General features: G+C 51.0%; 8 protein-coding genes across 8 annotated transcripts; 4 read left to right on the top strand and 4 right to left on the bottom strand.

Moving 5' to 3' along the window:
• Nucleotides 1-1,691: 1,691 nt before the first annotated feature.
• Nucleotides 1,692-3,355, top strand: LRP88_04857 (fungal specific transcription factor domain-containing protein; the record flags this gene model as incomplete). Its single annotated transcript, XM_083241423.1, has 3 exons — nucleotides 1,692-2,150; nucleotides 2,211-3,001; nucleotides 3,073-3,355. The coding sequence occupies 3 exons, from the start codon at nucleotides 1,692-1,694 to the stop codon at nucleotides 3,353-3,355; spliced, it is 1,533 nt and encodes a 510-aa protein (XP_083102571.1).
• Nucleotides 3,356-4,686: 1,331 nt separating this feature from the next.
• On the bottom strand, nucleotides 4,687-6,081 carry LRP88_04858 (Alpha/Beta hydrolase protein; the record flags this gene model as incomplete). The annotated part of the gene is made up of 1 exon (XM_083241424.1): nucleotides 4,687-6,081. One exon carries the CDS (start codon nucleotides 6,079-6,081, stop codon nucleotides 4,687-4,689), a length of 1,395 nt encoding a protein of 464 aa, XP_083102572.1.
• An 893-nt stretch (nucleotides 6,082-6,974) lies between these two features.
• On the bottom strand, nucleotides 6,975-7,415 carry LRP88_04859 (uncharacterized protein; the record flags this gene model as incomplete). The annotated part of the gene is made up of 1 exon (XM_083241425.1): nucleotides 6,975-7,415. One exon carries the CDS (start codon nucleotides 7,413-7,415, stop codon nucleotides 6,975-6,977), a length of 441 nt encoding a protein of 146 aa, XP_083102573.1.
• Nucleotides 7,416-9,398: 1,983 nt separating this feature from the next.
• On the top strand, nucleotides 9,399-10,091 carry LRP88_04860 (DJ-1/PfpI family protein; the record flags this gene model as incomplete). The annotated part of the gene is made up of 1 exon (XM_083241426.1): nucleotides 9,399-10,091. One exon carries the CDS (start codon nucleotides 9,399-9,401, stop codon nucleotides 10,089-10,091), a length of 693 nt encoding a protein of 230 aa, XP_083102574.1.
• A 446-nt stretch (nucleotides 10,092-10,537) lies between these two features.
• On the top strand, nucleotides 10,538-12,157 carry LRP88_04861 (heterokaryon incompatibility protein-domain-containing protein; the record flags this gene model as incomplete). The annotated part of the gene is made up of 1 exon (XM_083241427.1): nucleotides 10,538-12,157. One exon carries the CDS (start codon nucleotides 10,538-10,540, stop codon nucleotides 12,155-12,157), a length of 1,620 nt encoding a protein of 539 aa, XP_083102575.1.
• Nucleotides 12,158-12,477: 320 nt separating this feature from the next.
• Nucleotides 12,478-13,841, top strand: LRP88_04862 (uncharacterized protein; the record flags this gene model as incomplete). Its single annotated transcript, XM_083241428.1, has 2 exons — nucleotides 12,478-13,258; nucleotides 13,741-13,841. The coding sequence occupies 2 exons, from the start codon at nucleotides 12,478-12,480 to the stop codon at nucleotides 13,839-13,841; spliced, it is 882 nt and encodes a 293-aa protein (XP_083102576.1).
• An 884-nt stretch (nucleotides 13,842-14,725) lies between these two features.
• LRP88_04863 (uncharacterized protein) lies at nucleotides 14,726-16,156 on the bottom strand (the record flags this gene model as incomplete). The annotated part of the gene is made up of 3 exons (XM_083241429.1): nucleotides 14,726-15,277; nucleotides 15,337-15,751; nucleotides 15,804-16,156. 3 exons carry the CDS (start codon nucleotides 16,154-16,156, stop codon nucleotides 14,726-14,728), a joined length of 1,320 nt encoding a protein of 439 aa, XP_083102577.1.
• Nucleotides 16,157-24,334: 8,178 nt separating this feature from the next.
• On the bottom strand, nucleotides 24,335-26,427 carry LRP88_04864 (sodium:neurotransmitter symporter family protein; the record flags this gene model as incomplete). Its single annotated transcript, XM_083241430.1, has 3 exons — nucleotides 24,335-24,764; nucleotides 24,832-26,264; nucleotides 26,317-26,427. 3 exons carry the CDS (start codon nucleotides 26,425-26,427, stop codon nucleotides 24,335-24,337), a joined length of 1,974 nt encoding a protein of 657 aa, XP_083102578.1.
• Between the last annotated feature and the right edge of the window lie 475 nt (nucleotides 26,428-26,902).

The raw sequence follows: 26,902 nt of genomic DNA on the forward strand, positions 1-26,902 counted from the left end.
GCAGACGCGGTCCGTGGCATCCGATTGAGATAGAAAAGATGGGTCTAATGCAGTGGGATATTTCCACTCTGCTCGATAAGCATGTGCGTGTGGGGAGCGCGGAGAACGGACACGAACATCAAGATAAAAGCGAAGGTCGGCGCCTAGAGGAGCCCTCAAATGCGTGAAAAGTCCGGGCACGACGGAACGATTACAATGTCGGCCTTGGTAAGCAGCGAAGTCCGGGATGACGTAGGTGCCAAGATCTGTCAAATGCCGCCGATTGCTTCGTATCTGAGCCCCATCGGCTCCGATTGACCGGGTTGACGAGAGGTTTTTGTGATGCCAACCGTGTTGGTCGGAAAGATGCGCAAAGCTCGATGCCGCTGAGTCAGCGGTGGTTTGAGTTTGTTTGAGTGAAGTGGATCGCACCTCCCACAATCCCACATGGAAAGCGGGCCATCTGCCGAAATTGTGGATCAATGCGGGAAGGTTAGCGCTGACGGGATTTCAAGCTATTCCCCTTTCGTCTAAACTACCGCTGAGTCAGCGGAAGTTGGACAATCGATCCATTTCCCTCCTCCGCGTCACGGCGTCACCACACCCAGCTCTGAATCTTGAAACTCGTTTTGTTGGTCTCGGGCTTTCGCGTTCGGATTTTCAGAAGACGTGTCCCAATTTACCGACTCCGTTCGGGACTGACACATAGCTATCACTTCCGCCGCCCTCCCTGGACTCGAGTTCGGCAAAAGCCAGCTTTAGGGCTCTTGGGCTTGTCTCCTGCATCTCTTTGTTGCCTGTGGTACAACCCAGTCTGGCAGCCACGAGATAGGAACAAAGCTTTTGTCTGAATCCGAGCCATGCTTGCGTGCTGTCTCTGATTCAGTGCCGTCTCCGCCATGGTCCAGAAAAGGGCTTGTGATGCCTGTCATAAGAGAAAGGTACGTACCTGGAACCAACCCTCGGTCACACCAGCTCTTTTATCCTTAACCCTGGATATCTGGACCCTCTCTGTTCCCCATGATCGGACCATCTCTTGGCACCCTTGGTGGTCAATCAGAAGAACATTCTTTCTTGTGGGGATGCATTTCCATGTCTACTGACACTGGGTGGACGACACACAGATCCAATGCGATTCCACCAATTCCAAGACACCCTGCAACTGGTGTGAACATCACGGCTTGGCTTGTACGTTTAACCGGGTTAGAGGCCGGAAGAAGAAGGCAAAGCCCAGGTGAGTGGTGTTGGCTCGGCCCATCGACATGCACCTAAGCTCGATAGAGCGGTGGGCAAACCCCCATTCGGCATGCTAACTCGCCCCCAGAACCACTCAAAGCTCCGAACAAAGTCTTGCAAAGAGACTGGAGCGCATCGAAGATGCATTGGCTCAGACTCTTGCTCGTCAGCGTGGTACCGATACCTCGTTGACATCGGTCCCCTCCAAGCCCTCAACTCCTACTTCCACAAGTGTAACAACAACACCAGCGCCTCGCACTAGCTTCGATGAGACTACCAGGTCCTCGATAAGTTTGGGCGAACAGTTTGACGCATTTGGGTCGCCATATGTACCACAATTATCACAATGCCCGCCTATCCCATCGACGCCGAGCGGCTTCACTAGCACCGTTTCATTCGGTCAGATTCATTACGGTGGCTGCCACTTTGGGCGGATCAGCCAACATAATGGCATGCCGATACTTTCTGCCGAAGGAATGAAGTGGCTATCGTCAAGGACTGGTGAGGATGTTTCGTTTCACAAGTTCCAACCCCTCTCTCCGCGACAACGACTATTCTCCTCCACATCCTCCGTCTCCAACTACTACAACAGCCCTTCCGACCTGTATGAGCTTCCCGATAGGAAGCTTGTCGACCAAATCCTCCATGTATACCTCCACTCCGCCTTTCGACTTGTGTTTCCCGTCATCGACCGCGTCCTGTTTGAAGATACCCTTACCTTGGCATATGAGTCCTCAACCGAGCCTCTATCTCTTGACCAGATCAGTGCCAAATCTTGCGTTTATGCCTTCATCTCCATCGTCTGCCTGTTCCAAGGCAGGGTGTCGGAAATTCCTTATCTCGACAGCGATGCCTGTGCCCAGAAGGCGCACTATCTTTTGACAGATGCTCTTGAGGACACCAGCATAACAAGTCTTCAGGCTGTCTTTATGCTGGTATGTGTCACACGGATATCTTCAGGAGAATCCGTCAAGTCATGCTAACTCTTTTACTAGCATATGCACCAAACCTTCTCCGGACACTTGCAATCCGCTGCCATGCTACATGCTATTGCTTGTCGCATCATCTTCATGCTTGGCGGGCATACATATACTCCCACCAAAGCCCATGGTACCGACGCCACCCGTGAAGAGCGCGAAACACGACAACTCCGAATGCTGTTCTGGTTGTGTTATATCTTCGACAAAGATATTGCCTTGAGAACCGGCCAGCCTCCTTTGATGTCTGACGACTACTGCGATCTCACCCTCCCTGAGGACTACATGAGTTGCTATTTCTACCTACCAGATCTTGATGAGAACCTTACATCACCATCTTATAACGATGAAAAGCTTATACCTCATCTTCCGGGAGATCCCCGACTGAGCCACCTCAAGGACAAGACAAGTCGCCTCCTCTACTCAGCACAAGCTGCCAAGAAGTCAGATGCAGAACTGCTTCGCGATATCCGTGAGCTTGATGAAGAACTCGAAGCTTGGCGACTATCGATCCCGCCGGACTTTCGGCCTGCACTGTCGATAACTGAGAAATCCAAGGTGACGCTTGCGGGAATGCAGCTTCCCCGAAGCATGCGGCACATCACGTTGCATCTGGAATATCACCATCTGATGACTGCTATCCACCGTGCGAGTGGGCGATGCTGTGGGATGTCATCCGAGAACAATTCTGAGGATGGGGAATGGAAGGGAGGCATACAGTCTAGTATTGCCCTGTCGTTGGAGGCAAGCCGGTCTACAATCGTGTACCTGAGGGCGGCCATCGACGGGCTTGCAGGCGAAGCATTCTGGTAAGAGTTTCTCCGCAATAGCCGAGTTCCGCGTTTGCTCTATTATTACAGCTACTAACATTTACTTACAGGGTCGTCGTCTTTTATCCCACGGCTGCGATGATGAGTCTGTTTTTCAACCTTCTCATGAACCCGCTTGAGGAACAGGCCCAAGCAGATCTGGAACTTCTCAGCGACGCTGCTGGTCTAGTCAGGCAGCTGCCTGTGAGGCGGCTTACACCTCATGAGCTTACATACATGAAGCTGGTCAACGATTTTGTGACTGAGCTGATCCGGCTTTGCAAATGCGCAATCGCAAAGGCCACAAAAGAGCGGGAACAGAGGAACCGCGAATTGGAGTTGATGAGTATCTAATGAGCAGATTTTGGATGGCACATTGTTTAGCGTGACAGTCTTTTGGCGGGTTTGCATTGCTCATTCTAGATTTTTGGTTTCGGGTGCTTTCTTAGAGGATATTAGACATGTAGGATACGGGGTCGGATTGTTTTAAGGCAAGTTATAATTAGACTATCTGTTACATTTTCAATCTCTTTTGCCCTTTGACTTATACCCATGTCCCGGGCAGTCGACGAGGTTCTGAGATGTAGTCGCCGCTGAGATGAAAGTACCCACTAACACATGCTAGTGCGAGTCGCTCTCAATCCGAGCTGATGCGATACAGTCGTGTGCAAACTCCTGAGCTATCCGAGAGATACAGACGCATCTCTGCTGTGAATATAATCAGAACAAATGACTATGGCACAATCGAATACATATATAAAAACAGAGGCATTTGCTTGTGTTGGAGCTAAAGGATTTGTTGAAGAATAGCCTCTGAAAATCAATCATTTGAGCTGAGCTCTAGGGTATGGGAAGGCGATCTTCATCTTCACTCGTCTCCCGAGTGACGCAAATTAGTCTCTGGAGAGGTTTATGGGTCTGTTCGTTTCCCCTGGAAACAATATGTTCATTTCATTGGACATTATGCGATGACGTAGCCAATGCACATCGCTCGTTGGCATCTAATATTCATCGCTTAGTACCACATTTCCGGCTTGATTTCACACTGACACTCTGAGAGAAGGGAGGTTACGTGAGATGTTGATTGGTAGGAATGCTACACAACAGCCGTCTAAGAAAGGCCCAGATAACGAGCAACACATAGGACAAATGAGCATAGAAAGATGAGCGTTGTTTCAGGGTATCCGGAGTAATGCTAACTGCCTAGGGTGTCTATAGCAGAGGGATAGAAAACCTGCAAAGTCTATATTGACAAGGCTATTGAGATTCTCTATTACTGGAAATACAACGTGTTGGTGTCGTCGTGAATAATGGTGACCTCGTTGACCTGGCGCGCATTAAAGTCAACAACCAGGCTGCTTCCAACTGCCTCAACCTTGACCAGATCTCCAACCTTAAAGGTTGATCCAAAGACAACGTAGCAGACAGGCTGGGGCTGAATCTGGTACGTCACATTGGGCATTGGGTGGAACGCGGCCATGGCAGGACCAATATTGCCATGTTTGGAGGAAGCAACTCCGATGAGCAAGTTGGGGAAAACAAGATTAGTTACCAAGATATGATGAAGATACGCCTGAGGGAACGAGGGACACTACTCAGAATTTCGAACTGCACTGGGAAAATATGCCATGAAATGTATTTAATATATAAATCGTTCCAATGTTATAAAATGTGACTAGAGTCGCTTAGAAGGGGACAATGTTGGCTGCCCAGAACAGCTCGCCTCGCGCATAGCTATCGGTCAGAGGCTCAATGTTGTCAATAGAGCATGCCTTTCCAGCAGGTTTGCCATTGAATCTAGCGTCGAGCCAAGCTTCAATATCGGCACGAGCCGACTCGAGAACTTGGCCGTGGCCCATCTCGGGATACAGCTTGGCATGGATCGGGCTCTTGGGATAGGATGAGCAAGTAAGGTTGAAATCCTCCATAGTAAGGACCGCAGGCGTGATGGTATCGTTGACGCCCTGGATGACCAGCAGCGGTGCGGCAAGGGGATAAGGGCCTTGGCCATTGTACCGGACCGCCCATTCATTGGTGGCGGGATGCTGGAGCCAGCTGGTGTTCTTGAAGAGTTGCTCAGGGCTGAGAGTACCAACAGCAGCAAAGCCAGTCTGGAAGCAGGAGTTGTCGAGGACTTGGAGTCGTTGCTGAGTAACATCCGCGAGATAGTCCTCAACCTTGATCTGCTTGGGGAAAAGCTTGGCAAGGGACTGAAGAAAGTAGACAGAGAATGGACCTCCACCAGTTCCCGTCTGCTTCCACGAGAGTGGAATCAGCTTCTGAGGTCGCAGAGCAGGAGCAGCAGCTACAGCCCCGATGAATTCGCCAGCTTTGAGTAGACGCTCTTCTCCCTTTCGCGCAAGACGCTCAGCGGTACGCCAAGCTGTCATGCCTCCCTCGCTATGTCCAAAAACTGCCCATTTGCGACTCAAGAAGTTTCCGATAACCTTTCTGGCGGCAACAACCGAGTAGGCAACATCGGCCGCGTGCAGGAAACCAGCCTCATACATAAATCCCTGTGGAATGTCGGATCCCTGACCCGAGTAGTCAGGGGCAATAACGGCATAGCCAGACTCGGCCAGGATAAAGGGCGCCTTCCAGTCATAGTATAGGCCTCTGTTGTTGGTTGTCGAGCAGAGGCGACTACGTCCGGCCGTGCCATGCGCCCAGACGACAGTCCGAAGCTTCCGAGGTTCTCCAGGCGTCGAGAGAGACCTGTGGAATGGGAGCAAAGCCCAGGCAGTTGCGGGGATACTGCTGTTGTTAATATCCTCGGTGGCGTACATGAAGCGGTAAAGACTCAGGCTGGCGGGGATCGTCCAGTTGCGACTGAGCAGCGCAGCGGGCACAGCCTCCCAGCGGAGGATGTCACCTGGCTTTGCCGAAGAGATATTCGCCGGGGTGCTGTAGAAGGGATCGCTGACAATGTCGCTCACCCAAAGTTTGGACTCGGACTGGTAGGTACCCTCGATGGCGGCTTGACAAGCGGCATCGCAACCCTTCTGGCAGTTGGTGTCGCAGACGCTTTGCTGAGCGCAAGCGGCTCCAAGGAGACCAATCAAAGAGAGGAGAAAGCGCATTTTGAGAGAATGAATTAGTCAAGATGGAGTTGAGAGTGCGCCAAGATGGTTGGCTTGGTGTACAAATCACGACACAGAGCGAACCTTTATATACTGTAGACATGTTCTTAACACATCTTTTCCGCAATCGCATGACCCTTCGTTTACCATTCCGAAAGAACCGAAACGAGGGGTTTCAAGCAGTACGATTAAGGAAAGTGGTTATCCCTTGTTAGTTCTTTCAAGGTCTGTATAGAGTAATGCAGTCCGTGGAGGCACATGGGGTGGCCTGACCACCCAATGATTCTCTTCCCTCGAGCAACAACTGTCAAAATAAAGTTTAATAAGAATATGCCGTGGAGACTTGCCGGTGATTCTAGAGTCCCAGCTATAGGCGGAACATGGATTTTGATACTATAGTTGATCATGGTGAACAAGTCGGAGGCGCATACAAGTGCCTATTTGGGAAGGTGTTGCCGCCGATCCATCAACTTTGGGCTAATTGACCGAGGTGAGGACCTGGCGGGGGTATCTTCAGTTACTTTCGTCTATACCGAGGTGTCCTTCATTTATCGGAGCTCCTTGTATCAATCACAGCTAGATTCTCGGAATATTCCTGCAACTTTCCGAGCTTATCATCAGGGCGCTGATAGCTAAGGGAGAGGTCTCCAGGAGCACTCAAGGATCTTTGAGCTGCTGCCCAAAGATCTACGCCTAGGATAACACGATAACCCCTGTCTCAAAATCACCTTAAACATTCGGCTGCTTCAATCATATATGTCATTTCCTCGCTTACTTGTTCCTATGATGAGATGTAGATTGCAAAGTCTCCTCATCTTCTGATTCCCAGCTTCAACACCTCGCAACCGCCACTGCATCAACCCTTCGGTGGTGGCTTCGCATTGTTGGGCTGCTCAAGGACGTTCAACCTGGACCTGAAAGTCATCACCCGACTTGGTCACTTCGAAAGAGGCAGAGCTGCGCGGCTTGAGAGTCTTGACAATCGAGATGCCAGGCGCAGTGAAGGTGTATCTGACATCCCGTCCGTTGCCAGGGCCGCTGTGGTAGAGCTGGACTTGGTAATTGTTATTGCCGAGATTGGTTACCACAAACTGGTAGTCTCGGGTGCCGCGGGTGACCGAGCCTGCAGGCCACCCAAAGGTCTCGCCGCCATCCTCCCATCGAGGAGCGAGGTGTCTCTTTTCAAGCCGTTGATTCGAGGACGGGGCAGAGTCGCTGCGAGGTTCGGTCTCATAACTGCGCGCGACAATGGCAGCACTGTCCTGGCTGTCGACGGCGGCCGCTGCCGAGAATGTGACGAGGGCAAGGACGCTGAGAAGAGTTACAGGCCGCATAATGCTGGTATTTTAAGAGACTCGTTTATCGGTATTTGAAAGGACAAGATCGAAGGTGATGGTGATGCTCTCTCATGCGAGATCCAGGTTGTTCTTATACCTGATTTTAGTGACAGTTGCTCTCCACTATGTCTCATGGAAAGCTTCAGCCAAATATTCTATTCCGTAACTCCAAGTATTTTCCACCTATCGGGTTCCTATTTCTACATATTTACGAATAATCCCGGCCTCTCAACGCCTCGCCACGTAACATTGTGCCCATTTCTGCACTGAAGCCATCAAGAGAATGCAACCCAAGACGGTGATTGCACCAGAAGCCAGAGAAATGACGGGTGCCGCGGGAAGCGTTGCTTGCGACCATATATGGTCTGCCACCTCAGGGTTGAAACAAGGATTTAGCATCGGGAGGTGTTAAACTTTAATTTTAATCATCTTCTTCCAATGACTTAGATTTCTGACATATGCTTTATTGAGTTTTGGAGTAAACAATGATTTATGTTCATATAGTGTACCATGCCGTGAGGGTTTTATCCCGTTGCGTGCAAAAAAACTGAACTTGCGACTATGACAAACCGTTCAAATAGACGCACCAACTATGATATATATATATATTGTGGTACATTAGAAGCATCTTACAGTTCCATATTTTTCTCAAAAAGCATTGTTTCTCATCATGGTCAATACCATCTTTAAGAAGTAGTATGGGGGAACATAAATAAATATGGACTTTTCCTGCATCCCGCTTATCCCTCCTCACATGCCACGCATCCCTATATCGATAGTACCTACCGACAGTCGAAACCACCTGAGCTACTGCTAAGGTGCTGCCAATAACCATTGGACAATGTGTGGTGGTGCTGTAGGCCCGGTCAGGTGGGGTATCACGGCTCCGTTATGCAGGGTTCATCACACGGCTCCGTATCTGGGGCATCGGAGCCGCTCCCGCTCATGTACTTCCGGAACCGGAGCTAAAAGATGACGGCAGGCAAGCGACTTGGGTACCACATCTTATATAGACAACGGGCTCAGAAATACCTTTGGAAGAAATGTGCTATTGAGTACATGACGGCAAAGATACATCGTATTCTCTGTTCCCTCATTCTCCACTGCCCCAGGGCGGTCCCACTGTGCCGGTCTCTCAGTTGAATACAATCTAAGGCGATATTCCAAGCTTCATGTGGCCTTGGTGCAGCCCATTTCAGGGATACCAACTGGGTGGGTGTGGTGCGGAGCCGCAATTGCAGCCTGGTAACACTACGGATGCCACCTTAGAGAGGATCTGGGGAAGGGATTGGTGGAGGTTACCCCAGATTAACAAGCTCTTGAGCGTGGGGTAGGGCCGAGATGGGCTGTCCCAATGTGCCGGCCTTGAATGCCTGGAGCTTCAACAAATGCGTCAAGGCCAAATGACAGGTCTGCTTGGCCTCTCTCAGTCACCCTCAGACAGCCAACCCAGCAGGTCTCGCGTGAACCAACACAAGGCCTGGGGCAGGCTGATTCTCTCTATTGCTGTATAATTGCATCCCAGTGACTAAGACTTCTATACATGCGCACCAGAAGCCTTACCCAAGTCTCGCTCTGTCTATCAGGGCCAGAGCCGTATTGTCTAGGTGTCATAATTAGAGTACAGAGGAGGAAAAATGCCTTTGTAATCATAACTGCGGAGGATCTTTCCTCTTAGAAGCTTAGTGTTCAAAGGAGCTGGCCCTTCATGCAGCCTTCAAGGGTTCTTGGACTTGAATCCTTGCGGGAGGTGCGGATCCGAGTATCGTGTTGAGGTCACGATGACAAGTTTACGCCCATTGCCGCCCTTATATGCTGAAAAAGAGGACTTAAAGACGTTTGGATATATGTAGTATTCTTTCATGTAGGACTTGAGTTTGTATAAATAGGCAGATAATTCCACTTCCACTTCCACCTGTGTAACAAGAGACAGGCCAGCTCCCCTTCAACTAATACCAAACACCCGCGCTCTCCACTGTCATGGCGCAAACGCCAAAAAAATACGGAGTTGTCCTCTATGAGGGCTTCCAACTCATCGATGTCTGTGGCCCAATCGACGTTCTCAATGTCCTTACCACCCATGTGGAGGGCATTTCGCTGTCAGTCATCTCAGAGAGTCTGCAACCTACGTCAACCTTCCCGAAGACCTGGCCAGACAAGATGGGAATGCCCCCATTCACCACTTCCCAGCTTATCACACCTACTCACACTTTTGAGACGGCTCCGCAGCTCGACGTTCTCATCATCCCCGGCGGTATGGGCTGCTTTGACCCGGACCCCAACAATGTCGGGCAGCCCAACCCGACAGTCGTGAACCCAATCGTCAAGTTCATCCAAAAGCAGTACCCTGGCCTCAAGTACCTTGTGACCGTGTGCACCGGGTCCGGCATCACCTCGCTGTCTGGGCTTTTGGATGGCAAGAAAGCCACGACGTTCAAAGGTGCCTGGAAGGTAATTCCTGCTTGGCGTCCTCAAGTCGAATGGGTTCCAAGTGCTCGGTGGGTGGTCGACGGAAACATCTGGACGTCTTCTGGGGTGTGCTCGGGAATTGATCTCATGTTTGGGTTTGTTAAGGAGGTCTACGGGGAAAAGATTGCACAGGACATTGCTGTTTGGATGGAATATCAGAGACACGAGGATCCAACCATTGATCCTTTTGGTATTGAGGGATAAGGCCAATGGCGAGTGAGATCAAGTAGCGAGTTTCGTAGGCCTGAAACGGTTGCAGTATTGAGAGACGCTATATCTCAACCATGTCATGAATCTAAATGCATGTACTTGAGTCAGGATTCGATATCGCTCCATCCAGTAACCAAGGGATTGGACCCATAATTAACTCCCTTCGCATTTTTATACCCAATTGGCCTTTCTCACAGCCACGACATCCGCTGCCATTCGTTTGCCAGTACGTTTTGAATTTTATTAAACTTGATATTTCTCATGAAAATTCGGAACTGGTCATACTGATGAATATCTTTATAAACGAATGTAGTTTCATATGACTATACCAGATAGGTATCTGGCTTGTCTGTAATCTTACTTACCCAAAATTGCAGAAAACCCCTCATCTTTCGTCACTCACATCTTTCACACCAATCGAAACCAATTGTGTCTTCATAATGAGGTTGATTTCTGCCAAGAAGTTCACAAAAGATGGCAAAATCCGATTCAAAGAGTTTTACCGCAACAACATCCCTTCCTACGCAATCCTCTCGCACACTTGGGAAGATGGCGAGGAGGTTACTTTTGAGGACTGCAAGTCTCCAGTCGCTAAGGATAAGAAGGGCTACAAGAAGATTCAAAACACATGTAGACTTGCGATAGGCGATGGCATCGAATACGTATGGATCGATACATGCTGCATCGACAAGTCGAGTAGCGCCGAGCTCACCGAGGCAATAAACTCGATGTACCAGTGGTACCAGCAGGCCAAGGTTTGCTACGCCTTTCTGTCAGATTTGCAAGATGGAAACTTGAAAGACTGTCGATGGTTCAGTCGCGGTTGGACCTTGCAAGAGCTCATTGCGCCGAAGACCGTCCAGTTCTTTGATCGTTCTTGGAAGAATGCTGGCGACAAGATGAGTCTCCTCAAGCAGCTCTCGACAGTAACCAACATCGACGCCGGCATACTGAGTCACAAAGTTCCGCTTTCTTCGGCATGCGTTGCAAAGCGGTTTTCTTGGGCTGCCAAGAGGAAGACAACGCGAGATGAAGACCTGGCCTATTGCCTCTTGGGAATCTTCAACATCAACATGCCTATGCTTTATGGGGAGGGACGCAAGGCGTTTACACGGCTGCAGGAGGAGATTATCAGGACTACTAACGATTTGAGCATATTTGCCTGGACCTGGCGCGGCAGCTGGGATGGACGCCCTTATCTCAGTTTCCTTGCTGATGGACCTGAGGACTTTACTTGGTGTTCGAATCTGACACTGAGGACAGATCCATTGGTCAACGAATACGAAATGGCCATCACCAACAAGGGAATTCATATTCAAGGACCTCACTGGGTCTCGGAGTACAAGGACGGTTCTATCCGATATTCTCTATCACTCCAATGCACCAACAAGGATGAGCAACACCGACCGATCCTCATCCCCATGCGCAAGGCCGGACCAAACATTTTCATGAGAGCGGCCAAGTCGGGAAGAATGGACGTGAGCCTCGGCATCACCAGTTCTTATCCAATCAATTCCAAGTCCTTTACTCTGCTCACGAGGTTACCACGCGAGCAGCTGACATCTGGAAGCTTGGTCTCGATCTTCCGCCACGTCGCCGTCGCCGTCGAATTTCCGTCCGACGTCCCGAGACTAGGCGTGCATGGTATACCGCAGAAGTGTTGGGATGTAGAAGACTCTGTCTTTTTCAGTCCCGACAGCACCGTGCGACGTTGGGGCTGCGTCAGGCCTTCAGGGATGAGCGGCGAGATGCTCGTGTGCTTTTGGCATAAGTCGAACAATGAGTGGGAATTCCAAGGGACCATCCTCAACTCAGCTGAGGAGGGCATGGATGGGCTTATGCAAGATCTGTTTGTTTTCGCCGAAGCTCTTGACTATCCAGCTGAAGTTGTGGAAGGGGTGCTTAGACGCCATGGAGTCAAGCTGGGCCAAAAGTCGATCCTGGTTTGGCATGGTGGGAAGAAGTTCCGGGTTTATTTCCAAGTCGAGCGTGTCAATGACCGAAGAATTTGTTTTGGGCCTCACTTCAAAGTCAAGGTATCGAGGGTGCCGCTAGACTAGTGATAATGTCATTATCACCTCCTTCGTCTGGGATATCAGGGGTCAGCCTGAGAAGGACACTGGTGTCGTTACAACATCGTGACTCCAGATACCTATTAGACTATACCTCTAACGTCACCAGCCACAAGTTAATTTAGTTGAATATTGCCTTCTGCCAACCTCGCGGGCTCCCTCCTGTTCGCTCTGAGACTAGTGTTTTCAATAGCGCGCCTCATTCTCTTGCTGGTGGACACAGCCACGCGCTACAATCGCGACTCATAAAACACCAATCGCCTGCCTGTCTCCCTCTTCAAGGTCCCCGCTCCGTATCCTTCACCAGAATGTCTTCCAAGAGCGCCGAGTGCTCTCTCAACACCACAGAATGCATCCTCAAGACAGTAGTCAGCATCCTCAGCGAGATTCAAGATGAGAACAACCAGTTCAACTGGGACCCTCTCAGTTTCGCTGTCACGGCCGTTATTGGTATGGTTGCCCTCCTGTTCGCGGCCCTGACTATTGGACAAGGTCTTTTGGCAGCGGGACCTGGGCGGACCAAGTCTGGCGCCTATGCCATAGGTCCATGGTCGCGTCTTAATGATAGCAAGTTTGACTGGATCGAGATGAGATATCGAACCGTCTCACGGACTCCAGTCCTTCTCGCCAAGGCGATATTGGAACCATCTTGGGATCAATTGGATCATCTCCGGCATCGACGCACTCACCATATCCCTGCGACAGACCTAGTAGTACTTGAAGACCCCAAGTATCTCAAAAAGAGACATGACGACTATTTCCCAGCGACCTGGCTTGCCCTTTTGACAGCAATGGATTTGGACGAAACGAAACTATGGGGAAGCAAGTCCACAGGAGCTGATTATATACCATCCGACTTCTCAATGGTCCCTGCATACGGCTCCATACGATTTGTCGTCACTCTCACCGTCATTTTTGCTAGAGGCTATGCCCGCCTCATCATCGATTCAGAATCCAAACTTCCGCGGGTGCAGGGCGCCGGATTCAACCTCACTTTTCGCCAGCATCCGCTCTTGGGTGCCGTTGGGCTTTTCGAAAGATACGAGGCCGAGCTCTCGCCGACTTCTCAGGGGTTGGATGAAGTGCGAAGTTTAATACTATACGCCAATGGATACATGGAAGCCCCAATGATCGAAACTGAAGAAGCGATAAACCAACGAGGGTCGATCGTAGCGACCTATGCAAGAGAGCTCGACTGGAACTATGTTCACTTCGAACTGAGCATAATGTTTCTCAAGAGAGCTGAAGCAGAATGTCTTTGCAATAACCAGAACGCACCTCCGAGTCAGCGCTGTTGCGGGTTATTGCCGGCAGAGTGGCCTTCATCCTGCGGACTCCTGCGACAACTGCTCGATCAGAACTTGATCAACTTCAACATCGCGAGATGGGGTCCATTGTATCCTCTAATAGCGGATAGGCCACGTTTTCTACCACTCTTATTCCCCCGCACAAAGATTCGGTTCCGCGACAAGCTAGATACTCTGTTCCTACAAAGCCGATTTTGGGCCATGCGGGCTTCAGCGTACCTGGAACTCTCTCCTGACCAAACTGAAGACTTTTCCAGAGATCAGAGCACTTTGGTGGCACAGGCAACTTCATGGGCGACGACAGTAACCGATGGCCCGGTGACGGACCTCAAGTTAAGCCCAAGAGTTTGGGCACTAACGTCTGATTACCTTGAGAGGCCGTTGTCCGCGACCGATGGCGATCGTTTGGAAGAGGTGGCAGCAAAAACTGCACTCGAGCTTGAAATTGTCGCGATCGACACTTGGCTCAGACACGCGGGGCCTCTCGTTCTCTGCCGGCAAATGACTCTGGGTATCCTGGGTCATGCCATACAAGAAGTCATGCTCAACGCCCACCCGGGCACTGCAGAAAGCACTATAAGCAGGGACCAGTTCATGTTTCTTGCGTTGCATGAGAAACTCCAACGGTTCCTCTACGCCGTTGGGGACCCAGACCTGAAAGCTTGTCTCTTCCACGGGGTGTTTTCGGCCGATGCAGTGAGTTTTGATCGAGCCAAGGAGGAAGTTTGCAAGCTCCTTGACAAGATAAGGCATCTCTGGGAAACCGAAGAAGTGCAAGAGAATGTAAATGAGGATGAAGAGGAGGACGAGCCACGAGGGCGCCCGGTTTGGAAACTGCCCAACACAAGCCAACACCCGCTTGACGATTTGCTCATATACCGAGCAGTCCTGATATCTCAATTATACTCTTTGTCTATTGATAGTAGCAAATTACTTGAGGAGGACTCGTATGGACTGGTTGTACCGATCATGTAAGACGCCAGTCACAGGAGGACGGTTGGCGTTGATAGATATCAACTCGAGTATTCAAAGACGGCAGGAGTGTTAGAGTAAAAGAATATCATACAATTCCTATGGCCAGAAACCGTGGAGGGTCCTAGCCAGTTAGGTATTCATGTCTATAAAGAGAATCTTATATACTCAGTGCCATCATTCCTTCGTGTACGTGGACAGCCGTATCATTCACATCTACCACCAACATGGCATCCAAAAGTCATTGATTCATCAACGCATCCGCGCATTTCTGAGATCAGCCACCAACAGAACCAACAGCGTAGGGAGTAAACACTGAACAACCTTGCACATCAGCATCACTGCCCAATCGCCAGTAGACACCGCAGTCAAAGTTGGTGCTTCCACGGGTGCCCTGGCACGTAAGGGGACAAGAGCCGTCGGTCTTTTGCGTGACGGTGCAGGTCATGTCCTTTAGCGCGCCACCGCTGAAACCGAACAGCACGTACGAGCTGGAGCCATAATTGTTGGGGTCAGTCTGGCCGTTGGAGCCGCTCCTTGCACCATTGGTCACTTTCAGAGTGCCGTCAAGTCCCAGGGTGAACATGAGTGTGGTTCCATAGGGGCCGTCGTCGCCGACCGTACCATCACCCATATCGTAGAGCGCGTGGCCATTGTTCCATCCTCCCATAGCGAGAATGCTGACAGTTGGCTTGAGGACGGTTTGAGTTATCGAGGTGGTCGTCTTCTCAGTAACCGTCTCAGAGTAGACGGTAGCTGGCTCTGTGACGGTCGATGTGGAAGTGGCAGTGACCGTGGCAGTAGCAGTAACCCTTTCTGTCGAGGGAACCTGGGCGCAAGAGTTGTCAATAGGGGTTGAAACAGAATGGGGGAGATGATGATGCTTACGGTGACAGAAGTGGTAACGGTCTTGGTGCGCAAAGTTGTGACTGATGTAGTGGTGTAGGGAGGAATGTCGAAGCAGTTGCAAGCGTAGGACACGGCCGCAGGGTCGACATAGTTTCCAAAGGCTCCAGGCTTTGCAATACCACGTGCTTCAATGCGGTGCAGCTTGTCCTGCTTGACTCTTTCCTCATGAGCCTCAAGGTCGTAATCGCGCTTCACCTTGCGGCCGACGGGAGATGCGCATGCAGTAATGGTTTCAGTCTTGATGACCTCAGTGATGGTGGATGTAGTGGTAGTCTTAGTTGTTGTCGTCTTGGTCTCGGTGGAGGTGGTAGTGGTTGTAGAGTCCGTGATGGTCTTGGTTGAATCAGTGGTGGTGGTGACTCCTGACGTGATGGTAGAAGTGGTCGTAGTGACACTAGAAAATATTAGAGACTTTTCACTGCAACTAAAGACGTGGGTTGTCATACGTAGTGTAGGCTGTCACCGTAACCGACTTGGTCGACACGGGAATGCTGAGGTAGGAAGAGCAAAAGGACGTAACTGGCAAATCCTGACGTGCCACCTTGACCAGGGTCTTGACAATGGTGCAGAGCAAGCCTGGAGGTCCGCTAGGGGGCTGTCCTTTCACACAACCCTTGAGACTATCATAGTACTGGTCGGAGGAGCACCTCTGAGGCGGCGGTGATGCGGTACAGCCCTTACCAGTATCCCAGTACTGGCTGTTGGGGCAGAGACCGGAAGCAGGAAGCTTGGGGGCTGCCAAGGCCGATGCAGAGCCCATGAGGCTCAGGGCAAGCCCAGCCACGGCGTTGAAGTGCATAATTGAGACTGGGGAAAACTTGAAAATGCCCGATGTGGCTGATTGTGAACCATTAGATTCTCTGCCAACGAGCTGGTAAGAGACATCTATAAGACTTGGCGCCAGGTCTTTATGCACAAATCTCTCCCACTCTTTGTAGAATCGTCCAAGAGATCCAGACCCGGGATCGACGGGACCGACAGTTGTTCAGGAGACCGTAAGGCTGACAAGATTGGAGCTGAAACCCGATGCACGGCGTGCATTAATTGAAGCCTACTCTCTGACTATTGGCACTATAGCTTCAATAGCCGTTGATTCTGCAAGGCTAAGGCAAGATCTTGGGGCCTTGTCCGAGACCCTTGATAATTTTCGGCCGCCTAAGGGTCTGGAACTTGATCTAGCGCTACGGCAAAGCCCTAGAGTCACGATAATCACCTGGCGCTATGATCACTGATCATCACGATCGACCTGCCTATTTCTCACAGACCCGTGGCCAGAATAGCTAGCCAGCTAGCCATCCAGCCATCCTTCACTCAAAGAAGTAGGTTCAATTAAAAGCTCCGTGCAATGGTGCGCCGCTTCTCGCCCCAGGCCCAGCACGCCGGGGAGAAAATGGAACTGCTAGCCCGTCGATCACCCGCAGGACCCAACCAAGGTTCTAGGCTCGCCTCCAGATCTCGCAAGCGGAGATTGATAGTCTCGTTAGGGTCCGTTGGCCGTGCCCTGCGCCAGCGTGTTCAGTGGCTGTCAATAGCTTCGGCGACCCGGACAGCTCTGGACCAGTCAGGAGAGTAATAGCACTACAAAGGAGCAACAACTCAGTTCACATGACCACATCTTGACCGCTTTACGGACTTGTTAAGAATTGGAGATGGGAAGTGTTGAACAAAGTTACTGTTAGGTCAAGGCTTGTATACTCTGGACAGTAATGTGTGAAGGCACAACAAGACGCTTTGTGCTCCAAAAATCAAATTGAAGAACAAATGATCTAAATGAGGTATACTATAGGGCCATCTTGCCGTGGCTGCTATACACATTCTGATGCTCTTCGGCCGCGGCTAGCAGAATCAAAACGATCACACCATCAAGTGGCTGCGCATCTCGTTGAAATCGAGGGCGCTAGACTTCCATTGCCCCAAAGGTCCATTCCCATGATTGGTTGCACCAGCCTCCTCACATTGAGCTGTCTGCCAAGGATGCGCCAAGCTAAAATAGACGGCATGTTAATAGTTAAGCATACTACCTAAATCGAGTCAACCTCCGGGCCACGCGCCGCAAGGCCAACCCTATTCACGGGGCCAGCTTACATGCGCTAGGAGCAGAGCGGAAAGCGAGCTGTCAGGTTGGCCTTTTTGTCGCAGGGTTGAAGTGCTTGCTCTGCCCCTAATACCTCTCCGTAGGGTCGTGGCTGCACCACTACTTGCTCACTTTACCTTTTGGGTTATTTCGTCTCAGTCTTCTACAAATTTAAATGCTTTATACAAAAGTGATTTTATAGCCGAGTCTACATCAATAAATTAGTAGAAAGCAAACATACTCAATGGGATTGTCCTTATTCGGCCGTCCCATGAAATAATTCTCTTTCTAAAAACACCAAATACAAAGCCATGATCTCTTACACACCAGTAGTATCACAGCAAACCCAGGGCCAGATGCAAGAGCGAGGGAAAAAGACCGCGCGTCCTCCATCGAGGCGAAGGGATAAGTGAACGTACGACGAAAGCCCACTAGGTCTCCTGGGCCATCAATACATGAAATATCAGAACTTGAGGCCGACTTAAGTCGACGAAGTCCACACCCAGAATACCATCCGTGGAATGTTTGCTGGACCCCACATTCCCTGGCAGATGTCAGGAATCACAGGGGCTCACAAGCCGCTCTACACCGATCATTGATAGACTCGCCATTTACATAGAGGTCGCAGTTATCAGCGACGATGGACCTGACCGATTCATCGCCCATTTTTCCGAGGACAGGGAGGACTTTATTTGAATCTGTGGGGCGCGTGTGATAGACCGCAGCTAGACCCTCTGAATAGCCATCCCGAGTTTCGCTAATACATAGATCCTCCCATACTTATGTCTAGAGCTGTCTACTCATACTGAGTAATAGGTAGGAACTTATTTGCAGGCCTGCTTTGGAGACACAAAATACTTAAAACATGGTTTAGGTTTCAAAAAGAGGTAGTAAAGCCACTTTCTTTCAGTTACTTACTGGTAAGCATTCATCACCATGGGTTGCAACTCGACGCGTTATTCTCGTCAGGGACAACAAAAGACCACAGCACATGGAACTTAATACGAAAATGGGCGCAAGGATGCGTTCTCCTAAGGACAATGGGGACATCGTCTCGAGACCCGACAGCAGGGTGGGCCAAAGGCTGCACGGCTGCGTACCTGACGCGCTGGGAAGCCAGCATCCACATATTCTCGACCTCATCCCGTGTGGAGCATCTAGCAGCGTGACCCGGCCACTTGCAAGTACCGCAGAAGCCACCAATGTGGCCCGGAAGGCAGGACAATCTCCATTTGTTGCCATCAGACCCAGGGCCCCTAGTACAAAGAGGCGTGGTCCTGGACGTGACACGGAGAGGAGGTGGGTCGTTTCGCATCTGATAGTGGACAGCCTTCGGCCGTGGAGGGCATGTCGCACGCATCCAGTTTTCTGGCCCGGAATAGTTTCATGGCACACAGCTGGTCCAACTGGAGCGGGCAAAAACTAATCCTGGGTATTCCCACACCCGACGACTTTGCTATGTCGTGTCATGCAAAAGAGTATCTGGTTTCTATTACTGAGCACCGTTCTGGGTTCCCCCTAGTTGCGTCGCTCCTTGGAAAAGAATCACAACTTTTTGTACCTTTCAGTACCAAGTGCAAGCCAACCTCTCTTTCAGTGCCAACAACATCGCGAAAAATGGAGGTCAATGGATGAACCCGCAAGAAGCAGGTTGGAAGCGTCTCGGCAGCCTTCAAACCGAAGCCCTGGGAGAGTGATGACCCGGCCAATGGTTCCAACAGTGACAAGCACCCCCAGATCTGAGATACCCATCAGAACCACTAAAGCTACCAAGGGGATTGGTGGTAAATCTCCATGGGTGGTCATTCCCCTGCTAGAAGCCGATTTCTCCGCATTCTGTTCATCAAAATGCGGGGTGACTAGTCTTACCTCGGGCCCGGATCGTCAAGCATGACATGAGGGAAGCAAATGGAACGAGTCATTGCCAAAGCTGGATAAATCTTTAGCCAATAATAAATAAACGTCCCTGGTAATAGAATAGCTGTTATGCCCATAATGCCCCCGAACATGGACTGTCACGCTCCAGACAATTACGTGTCTGCTGTTTTCCGGAGTCAAGTTCACGCTATGGCATGCAAAACCCAGCTTGAGGAGAGCACTTGAAACTTCTATTTGACGATAAGTAAGCTATGTTGTGGCACAGATAGAGTTGCGTTCCTTTGCGCGTTGCAGCAAAATCTGTCACAGGCCTGCACGTTCATGCATGCAGGTCTTACGTATCATTGCCCCGTTTCATCCCTGATTCTCCAGATTCCACATCTTTAACAGTGAAACTCAACAACGCGTGTCGAGCCAGATATTAGAAAACGGTGAACAGACCACCCTGAGCTGACGATGCGACGATTATGCCGATCATGTCATATTGGGATTAACTTTCTGACCCATGCTATATCTAGTAGCCAACCCCGGACCAATATCATTTCCCTCGACAATGCTAGTAAAATCAGGAACACAATGATGATTGTTTATCCAGACCGAGGTCGGCATCTTGTCACGGCATTCAATTCAACATGGATACTTTTTCATATATATTTATTCGAAAACGTATGCCAAGGAATTAGTTTCCAACGGCTTTCAACGGGCTTTCCTTCGCCAAAATGAAGCCTGCCTCTTCTCTTCTCACGGCCGCTCTGGCCGCGCTTAATTTCTGTTCGACCGAGGCGGCTGTACACTACCCAACCGAGCAATCCCTGACAATCAAGACAACCAGTGGAAAGCTCACGGGATTCATCAATCAAACAGCTCCAGCTGTCCGTCAATTTCTGGGCATTCCCTATGCTGAGCCTCCCCTGAACTCTCGACGCTTCCAACCGCCTCGACGAATCAAGAGCAATGGCCATATCTCAGCCAAGAAATATGCCCCGTCGTGTAAGCAGGCTATCAGCAAGAATCCGACTGTGTACACCGAGCACATGCCAGAGTTCCTCACCAATGGCGGAGATTCTGAGGATTGCTTGTACTTGAACGTATATGCTCCTCTTGAGCCAGTCTCTAAGCGGCTGCCTGTCTTCATTTACATCCCTGGTGGTGGCTTCACAGGTGGCGGTGCAGACTCTCTGTACAAGATTCCCGACAAGTGGATCCAGCGAACACAGGGCCACATCGTCGTCACCATGAACTACCGTGTCAATGTGTTTGGATTCCCCAACGCCAAAGCAGCGCATCAGAACGTTGGCTTGCTCGATCAGCGAATGGTGGTTGAATGGACACGAGACAACATTGCGGCTTTCGGTGGTGACGTCAACAAGATGATTCTCTGGGGGCAGTCTGCTGGTGCTGCTTCTGTTGGAATGTACGGATACTCATACCCAGACGACTTGATTGTCCAGGGATTGATCTCCGACTCTGGCTCAACAAGCACATTGGCCAAGCCCTTCGGAAACTATTCGGACTTTAGCACCCTTGCGAGCCTGACGGGCTGCGGCGGTCTGGCAGGCAAGGAGGAGCTCAAGTGCATGCAACGCGTTGATGCTTCTGTTCTCCAAGAAGTGTATTCCAACACTTCTAGCGTCTCTTTTACGCCCGTGGCAGACAACGTGACTGCTTTCTCAAACACCACCGATAGACTGGCAAGAGGATTGGTTACGAGAGTGGTAAGTGGTTCTGAGCACATATTGTCCCCTAGCAACTTGCTAACAATTGGCAATTTTAGCCATGGATACTGGGCAACAATGCAAACGAAGGTGCCGGTTTCGGTACCTATAATGCAAGTGGAGTATCCCCTTCCCAGGTTGCCATCGGTCTGCAAGCCATCACCTGTCCAGTAGCGACCGAGATAAGGTGAGTAAAAAAGGCATCAGTGGAAATCAGCTGCTCACATTGCTTGCAGAGTACGAGCTCAGTTTGGATACCCGACCTATCGATACTACTACACTGGAAACTTTTCCAACATCTCACCTTTGCCCTGGATTGGAGCAACCCACAGCGGTAAGTAACTGCTATCCTGTAACCCTTCATGGCTAACGAGAGATCCAGCCGAGCTCCCCCTTCTCTTCGAGACACACTATGAATATCGCGGAAATTCCACCGAGTACGAATGGCAAGTCGCCCATGGCATGCAAGGTGAGTCAGCAGCAATTCATGGACGGATAACCTGGAAAACTGACAAGGTCTTGATAGCTCTCTGGCTATCGTTTGCTCAGAACCCCCACAAAGCCCCTCGGGATGGAAACGGAATTACTTGGCCGCTTTATAAGCCAGGGCAAGAGAAGATGGCGGTATTTGCGGAGGCTGGTGAGAAATGGTTTCAGTTGAAGGATGAGTCTATCAACGACAATCAATGTCGACGCTGAGAAGGGTAGATAGAGACTACTACGTTGTCGTCAACCTCAATAGCGTGTCCACAAGAAGTCATCGGCGACAATAAAGAACACAGTGACACAATAAAAAATATGCACCACCAATCTCGCGTCAGCCTCAAAAACCGATCTCAAATCTAAGCCCCAACATGCCCTGGAACTTGAAACAGCCACTCAGAGACCAAACAGCCGTGCTAAGGACAAAACGTGGGAAAGCTCCGGTGCTAGCGCTGCAAAATGATCGAGATGACGTTATCCCCAACATGCCCCAGCGCCACGATTGGTTCTCGCCACGCACCACCTTGCACAACCGTGTGGCTGGAAAACCTGAAAGTTGACAGACCGACAACGTCATGCAAGGATAGATTACGAACATGGAGGAAGTTTGTCTGGGTTGGGGGTCTTTATAAATGATGCCCTGCCCAGGAAAGATTGCATTGCGTCAGTTGCAGTTACAACCTTATACTGACGACTACCATGCCTCGAACACTGTTGCTGTGCTTTATCCATGGGTTCAAAGTCTGTTTGCCTATAGATTGTTGTTCTTCTCAATACTAACTATTTAACTAGGGAACCGACGACACTTTTCACGATTTTCCATTCGTACGCAAGCACTGTTCGAGGCAACCAAACTGATTCACTAACCTCTCCAAGGACCTAAAAAAGGCAGTCGCCAAACAGCTCCCCGATGACAAGGTCGAATCTGTAGTCTATCCCAAATATGATACGACAGGAGAGCTGGTCCAGGCCACCGAGGCCTTTCTTGAATGGTAAGTCATTTTGCCCAAGACCCGAACATTGCTAACACACTCAGGCTCAAGGAACGTGTAATGGACATGCGCAAAAAGAAATCAGAAAAGCCATGGCCGGCAAACGATCGAGACGTCGGTGTCATTCTTGTCGCGCATTCCATGGGGTGAGTCTTCTCGTTTCTCTCCATTGCAATGCATCGCTGACTTCCATCCAGAGGCTTCGTAGCTGCGGATTCTTTGTTTCTAGCTCTCAACGAAAGAGCCGCCAATGCAAGCGAAGACGGCCTCATCTTCCCCCTCATCCAAGGCATCTTAACATTTGACACGCCATACAACGGTCTTGCGCGATCCATGTTTGTCTACGGCGCCTTCTCCAACTACCAAAAGGTCAACAGCGTGTTCAACGTCATGACAGCTCTTTCTGCCGCTGCACCTGCTGGCCTCGCACGTCTCAGTGCCCGGCGTGCGGCAACTTCAAGTGTAGCCGCCACGGGAAGTCCTCAGTGGAAAACATGGCAATTAGTCGCCGTTAAAACGGGCACAGTCGGTGCCATCGCTGCTGGTGGTGTTGCCGCTTACATGAACCGCGAGGCCATCATGAAAGGCATGCGAAGCGTCAAGAACATCAACAAAGAATCCGTCGTCGAAGGATACCGTTCAAGTATGGACGCCCTTGGGCAAGGCTTAGCTTATATCAACCGCGGCAACGTGGGCAAGTCATTCGCTTGGCTCTCTGACCACTTCACCTTTGTCGGCGCCCTTCTCAGACAAAAGGAACTCAATCGTCGACTAGAGCGCATGGGAGCACTCAAAGGCATCGGTATCCACGACTTTTACTGCTCTCTTGGTGAAAACGGCTACTGGAGCGGAGGCTACTTTGTCCCCGAGAGAACTTTTTGCGCTGTGCCTGAGGAGAGCCACTCGGCGTATCCTGTCTTTGAGAGATGCGTCATGCCCAGAGCGGGTGATGAGATTGAAGCGCATCTCAACATGTTCAAACCGGAGAAGCATCGTGGGTACGAGGAAATGACGGACAAGTCGGCAGAGCTAGTCAAGGAATGGTTCCTCAGCGAAGAAAACGTCGTCGACGACCCCCAGTTCCGCGAGACACCGCCTGAGGAAGTTGCCGAAGAAAAGACAGCCCAGGAGATCTTAGAGAAGGGTCCCGCTCAAGAGGAGGAAGGCGAAAAGGCCACTGACGGAGGAGAGATAGCAAAGGAAAACGAACTGCCCGACGAGTCTCCTATCGACATCGCAGCCGCTGCCTCTCTGGTCCCTCTACCCGACGATGAAGGCGACTTGATTGGAGATGCAAGTCCTGAGAATGCTGACACTCAAGAGAAGAGAAACTATCTCAACTACCTCTTTGGGGTTGCGCAACAGGCTGGCACGGGTATCAGCGATGTCAAGGGTTGGCTTCCGAGCAAGATGCCTCACATGCCCAACATGCCAAGCATGCCTAGCATGCCCGCAATGCCCAAGGTTCCTAATGCTGTCTCCTCGCTTGGCAATGTCTCAATTCCAAGTGTCAACATTTTCTCCAAGAAAGGCGAAGAGGCTCAGAAAACCGAGAAGGAGTCTCAGGAGGTTGAGAAAAAAGAAAACGTGGGAGGCGAAACAGTAGGCAAGGAAGAGGCGCAAGAAGTGGTCCCGGAGAAGGAGGCCGATGAGAAAGAATCAAAATCTAGTTAGATTTAGTGTTTTCTATTTGCTGTAAGGATTAGTTTCGTGCTATTTGTCAAATTTTGTAGGTTTCAACCGAGAGGCACCATGTTAAGAATAATAATGAATTGCAATGCTATGCTTAACCTAGAACTGAACCAACAGTCACCCAGCCATGACAAACACCCGGTCTAACGCTCCGGAAGATCAGCATCCTGGCGCATACCCTTTCCCTTCTCGCCCGAGTCCCGGTTCTCCTCCACTTCGCGGTTCTCCTCCATGACCTCGCCCTCCCTCATTTCCAGGGGAGCCACAGACACGAGGGGCGCGTAAAAGGTCTTGCTGAGGTGCATTTTCTCGGGAGGCACAAAGACATCGAACCAGCGGGGCACGATGAAGCCGCAGGCGATGAGAAGCATGACGCAGTGGACGGCGGTAAAGGCAAAGATGTGGAGCGGATCGTTGCTCTTCTTGGCAAAGGCCGGGTAGGCAAACGAGACAATGATGGATAGGATGGGAGCTGAAATGTAGCGAAGGATAACAGGCCAGAACCACGGGATGCTCCAGTTCTTGCCGGTGGCGATAACAACGTTTAGGTCACGGCGTAGTTGGTTGCCCTGTCTGATGTTAGAGAAGAAACCTCGAAGGGCCTGATAAACTTACCGAGTAGAATGTTAGCCACCAGAACCTAGTCAGCATGGGGTGGTGTCCCCAGAACCTCGGCGCTCCAGCGTCTGGAGTCTTGGACATGAAGACAGCGACGATGTTGGTCACAATAAAGATACCAAAGCCCACACCTGCGCCAGCTTCAGGTCCTACAGCCTGGCCGACAGCAACTCCGAGGACCATGGACATGATATAGCCAGCAGCGTACAACGCGTATCCCACGACACCAACCTGTCCGATCACATCCGTGTAGCGGTAGAGCGTCGTGGCGCACACGGCCTCACACCACACGACAAAGATGAGGCAGAGGTTGTTAGTCCAGGTATCGACGGCATCCAACAAGTAGAAGCCAAACTCGGTGCAGTAGATGAGCGAGAGGAGGAACGAGACAACGACAACGGTAGTGCAGATAGGGATGCGAGAGTACTTGCGCCCCAGGTTCGAGTCGCAGATCAGCGTGACCAAGGACTCGAGCAGAGCGAACGCAGAGCTCAGACCCAGGACGGCCAGGGTCAGGAAGAAGAGGACAGACCAGACGTTTGATCCGGGCATCTCAGCAAGACCGAGCGGGTACGTCAGGAAACCGACGGTGAAGGTGCTGAGGGAGATAGTGGGGTCATCAGGGGAGTATCCCAAGAAACCAATGACACCAAAGACGGCGAATCCGGCTGTGATTTCGTAAAGAGAGTTGCAGCAGCCAATAATGAGCGCATCCTGCACAGCATTGGCATACTTGGTGTTGTAAGACGCGTATGACGTGAAATATCCAAAACCGACTCCAATAGAGAAGAAGATTTGACCACAGGCCGCCTGCCAGATGTCGCCATTTCCAAGCCGCCAGCCGTTCCACTCAGCAAAGTAGTACTTGATGCCGTCGCGAGCGTTGGGGAGAGACACGGCACGACCAAGGATAATAATCAACATGATGACGGGAAGGCCCATGGTGAAGTATACGGCCCGACCAGTGGTTCCAACGCCCTTGAACATGCAAAGCCAGACAGTGAACCAGATAAAGGCGCACCAGCCGGCAGTCTCTCCGATCATGGCCGTGCCCGGGTACTCGACATAGCCGCCGTTTTCGGGGGTGATGGGGTCCTTGTTGGCAATAACATCTTGCATATAAAACTCCATGCCACGACCCTTCCACGGCAGAGGGCTGTGGAACGAAGCCCGGAAGTAGTGCATGACCCAGGCCAGGATGGGAACGTAATATGTAGCCACGACGAAACCCGTCATGATGACAGCCAGTCCGAGACCCTTGGTGCGCTTGTTGATGCCGTGAAAGGCAACGACCACGCTGCCTCGGTAGGCCTGTCCGATGGAAATTTCGAGGACCAGGGTGGGGATGCCGAGGAAGATGAGGGCGATAAAGTAGGGGATGAACCACTGGAGGCCATTGTTGGCAAAGACGACAGAGGGGTATCGCAGGAGGTTGCCAAGACCGACGGCACCGCCCTGTAGGTCAAGTTAGCGATTGAACCGCGCAGCAGTTTCCTACTCTGCTTACCATGGCGGCCAGGACAAAGGCAGTCCGTGAAGGCCACTTGTCGCGGCCATCTGACTCCTTCTCCGCGTCTGGCGCGATGAAGTTGTAGATCTTCTTGAGCGTGGCGGCCATGGTTGTGTACCTATCCACGTAGGGGGTTCTCTTCTCTTCTCACTCCACAACAAATAACCCAGAAAGGACGACAAAATGTGTCAATGATCAACTCGAATTCCCCAAGAAGCCGCACACGATGTGATGATCAACAGCACCAAAACAAGGGCGGACACTCGTTATTTATACACCCGCGACTCAGACAGAATGCCTCAAAGCTCGCGTCGCGTCATACGGTCTTGGCTCCCCGGGGGGCAATGACAATCTCACCCTCAAACCCTTCCCCCTCATGCATCCGCATCCTTGCCCAAACAGTGGAGGAAGTGACTGTGGGGGGAGGAAGTCTTGGCGCCGAGACAATAGAATCCGGAGGTGGGCAGCTCAACTGGCCATGATTCGTCTCGCCTTGGCCGGCCAAGACGTCGAGCCACCGGTGCGGGGTCGCCAAGCAAGAAGGATACGGGGTTGGGCAAATATGACGGTCTCAGCCTCTGGA

Source organism: Fusarium phalaenopsidis (assembly GCF_050370095.1).
Source record: "Fusarium phalaenopsidis strain FUZ10S chromosome Unknown contig_32292, whole genome shotgun sequence".
Lineage (NCBI taxonomy): Eukaryota > Fungi > Ascomycota > Sordariomycetes > Hypocreales > Nectriaceae > Fusarium > Fusarium phalaenopsidis.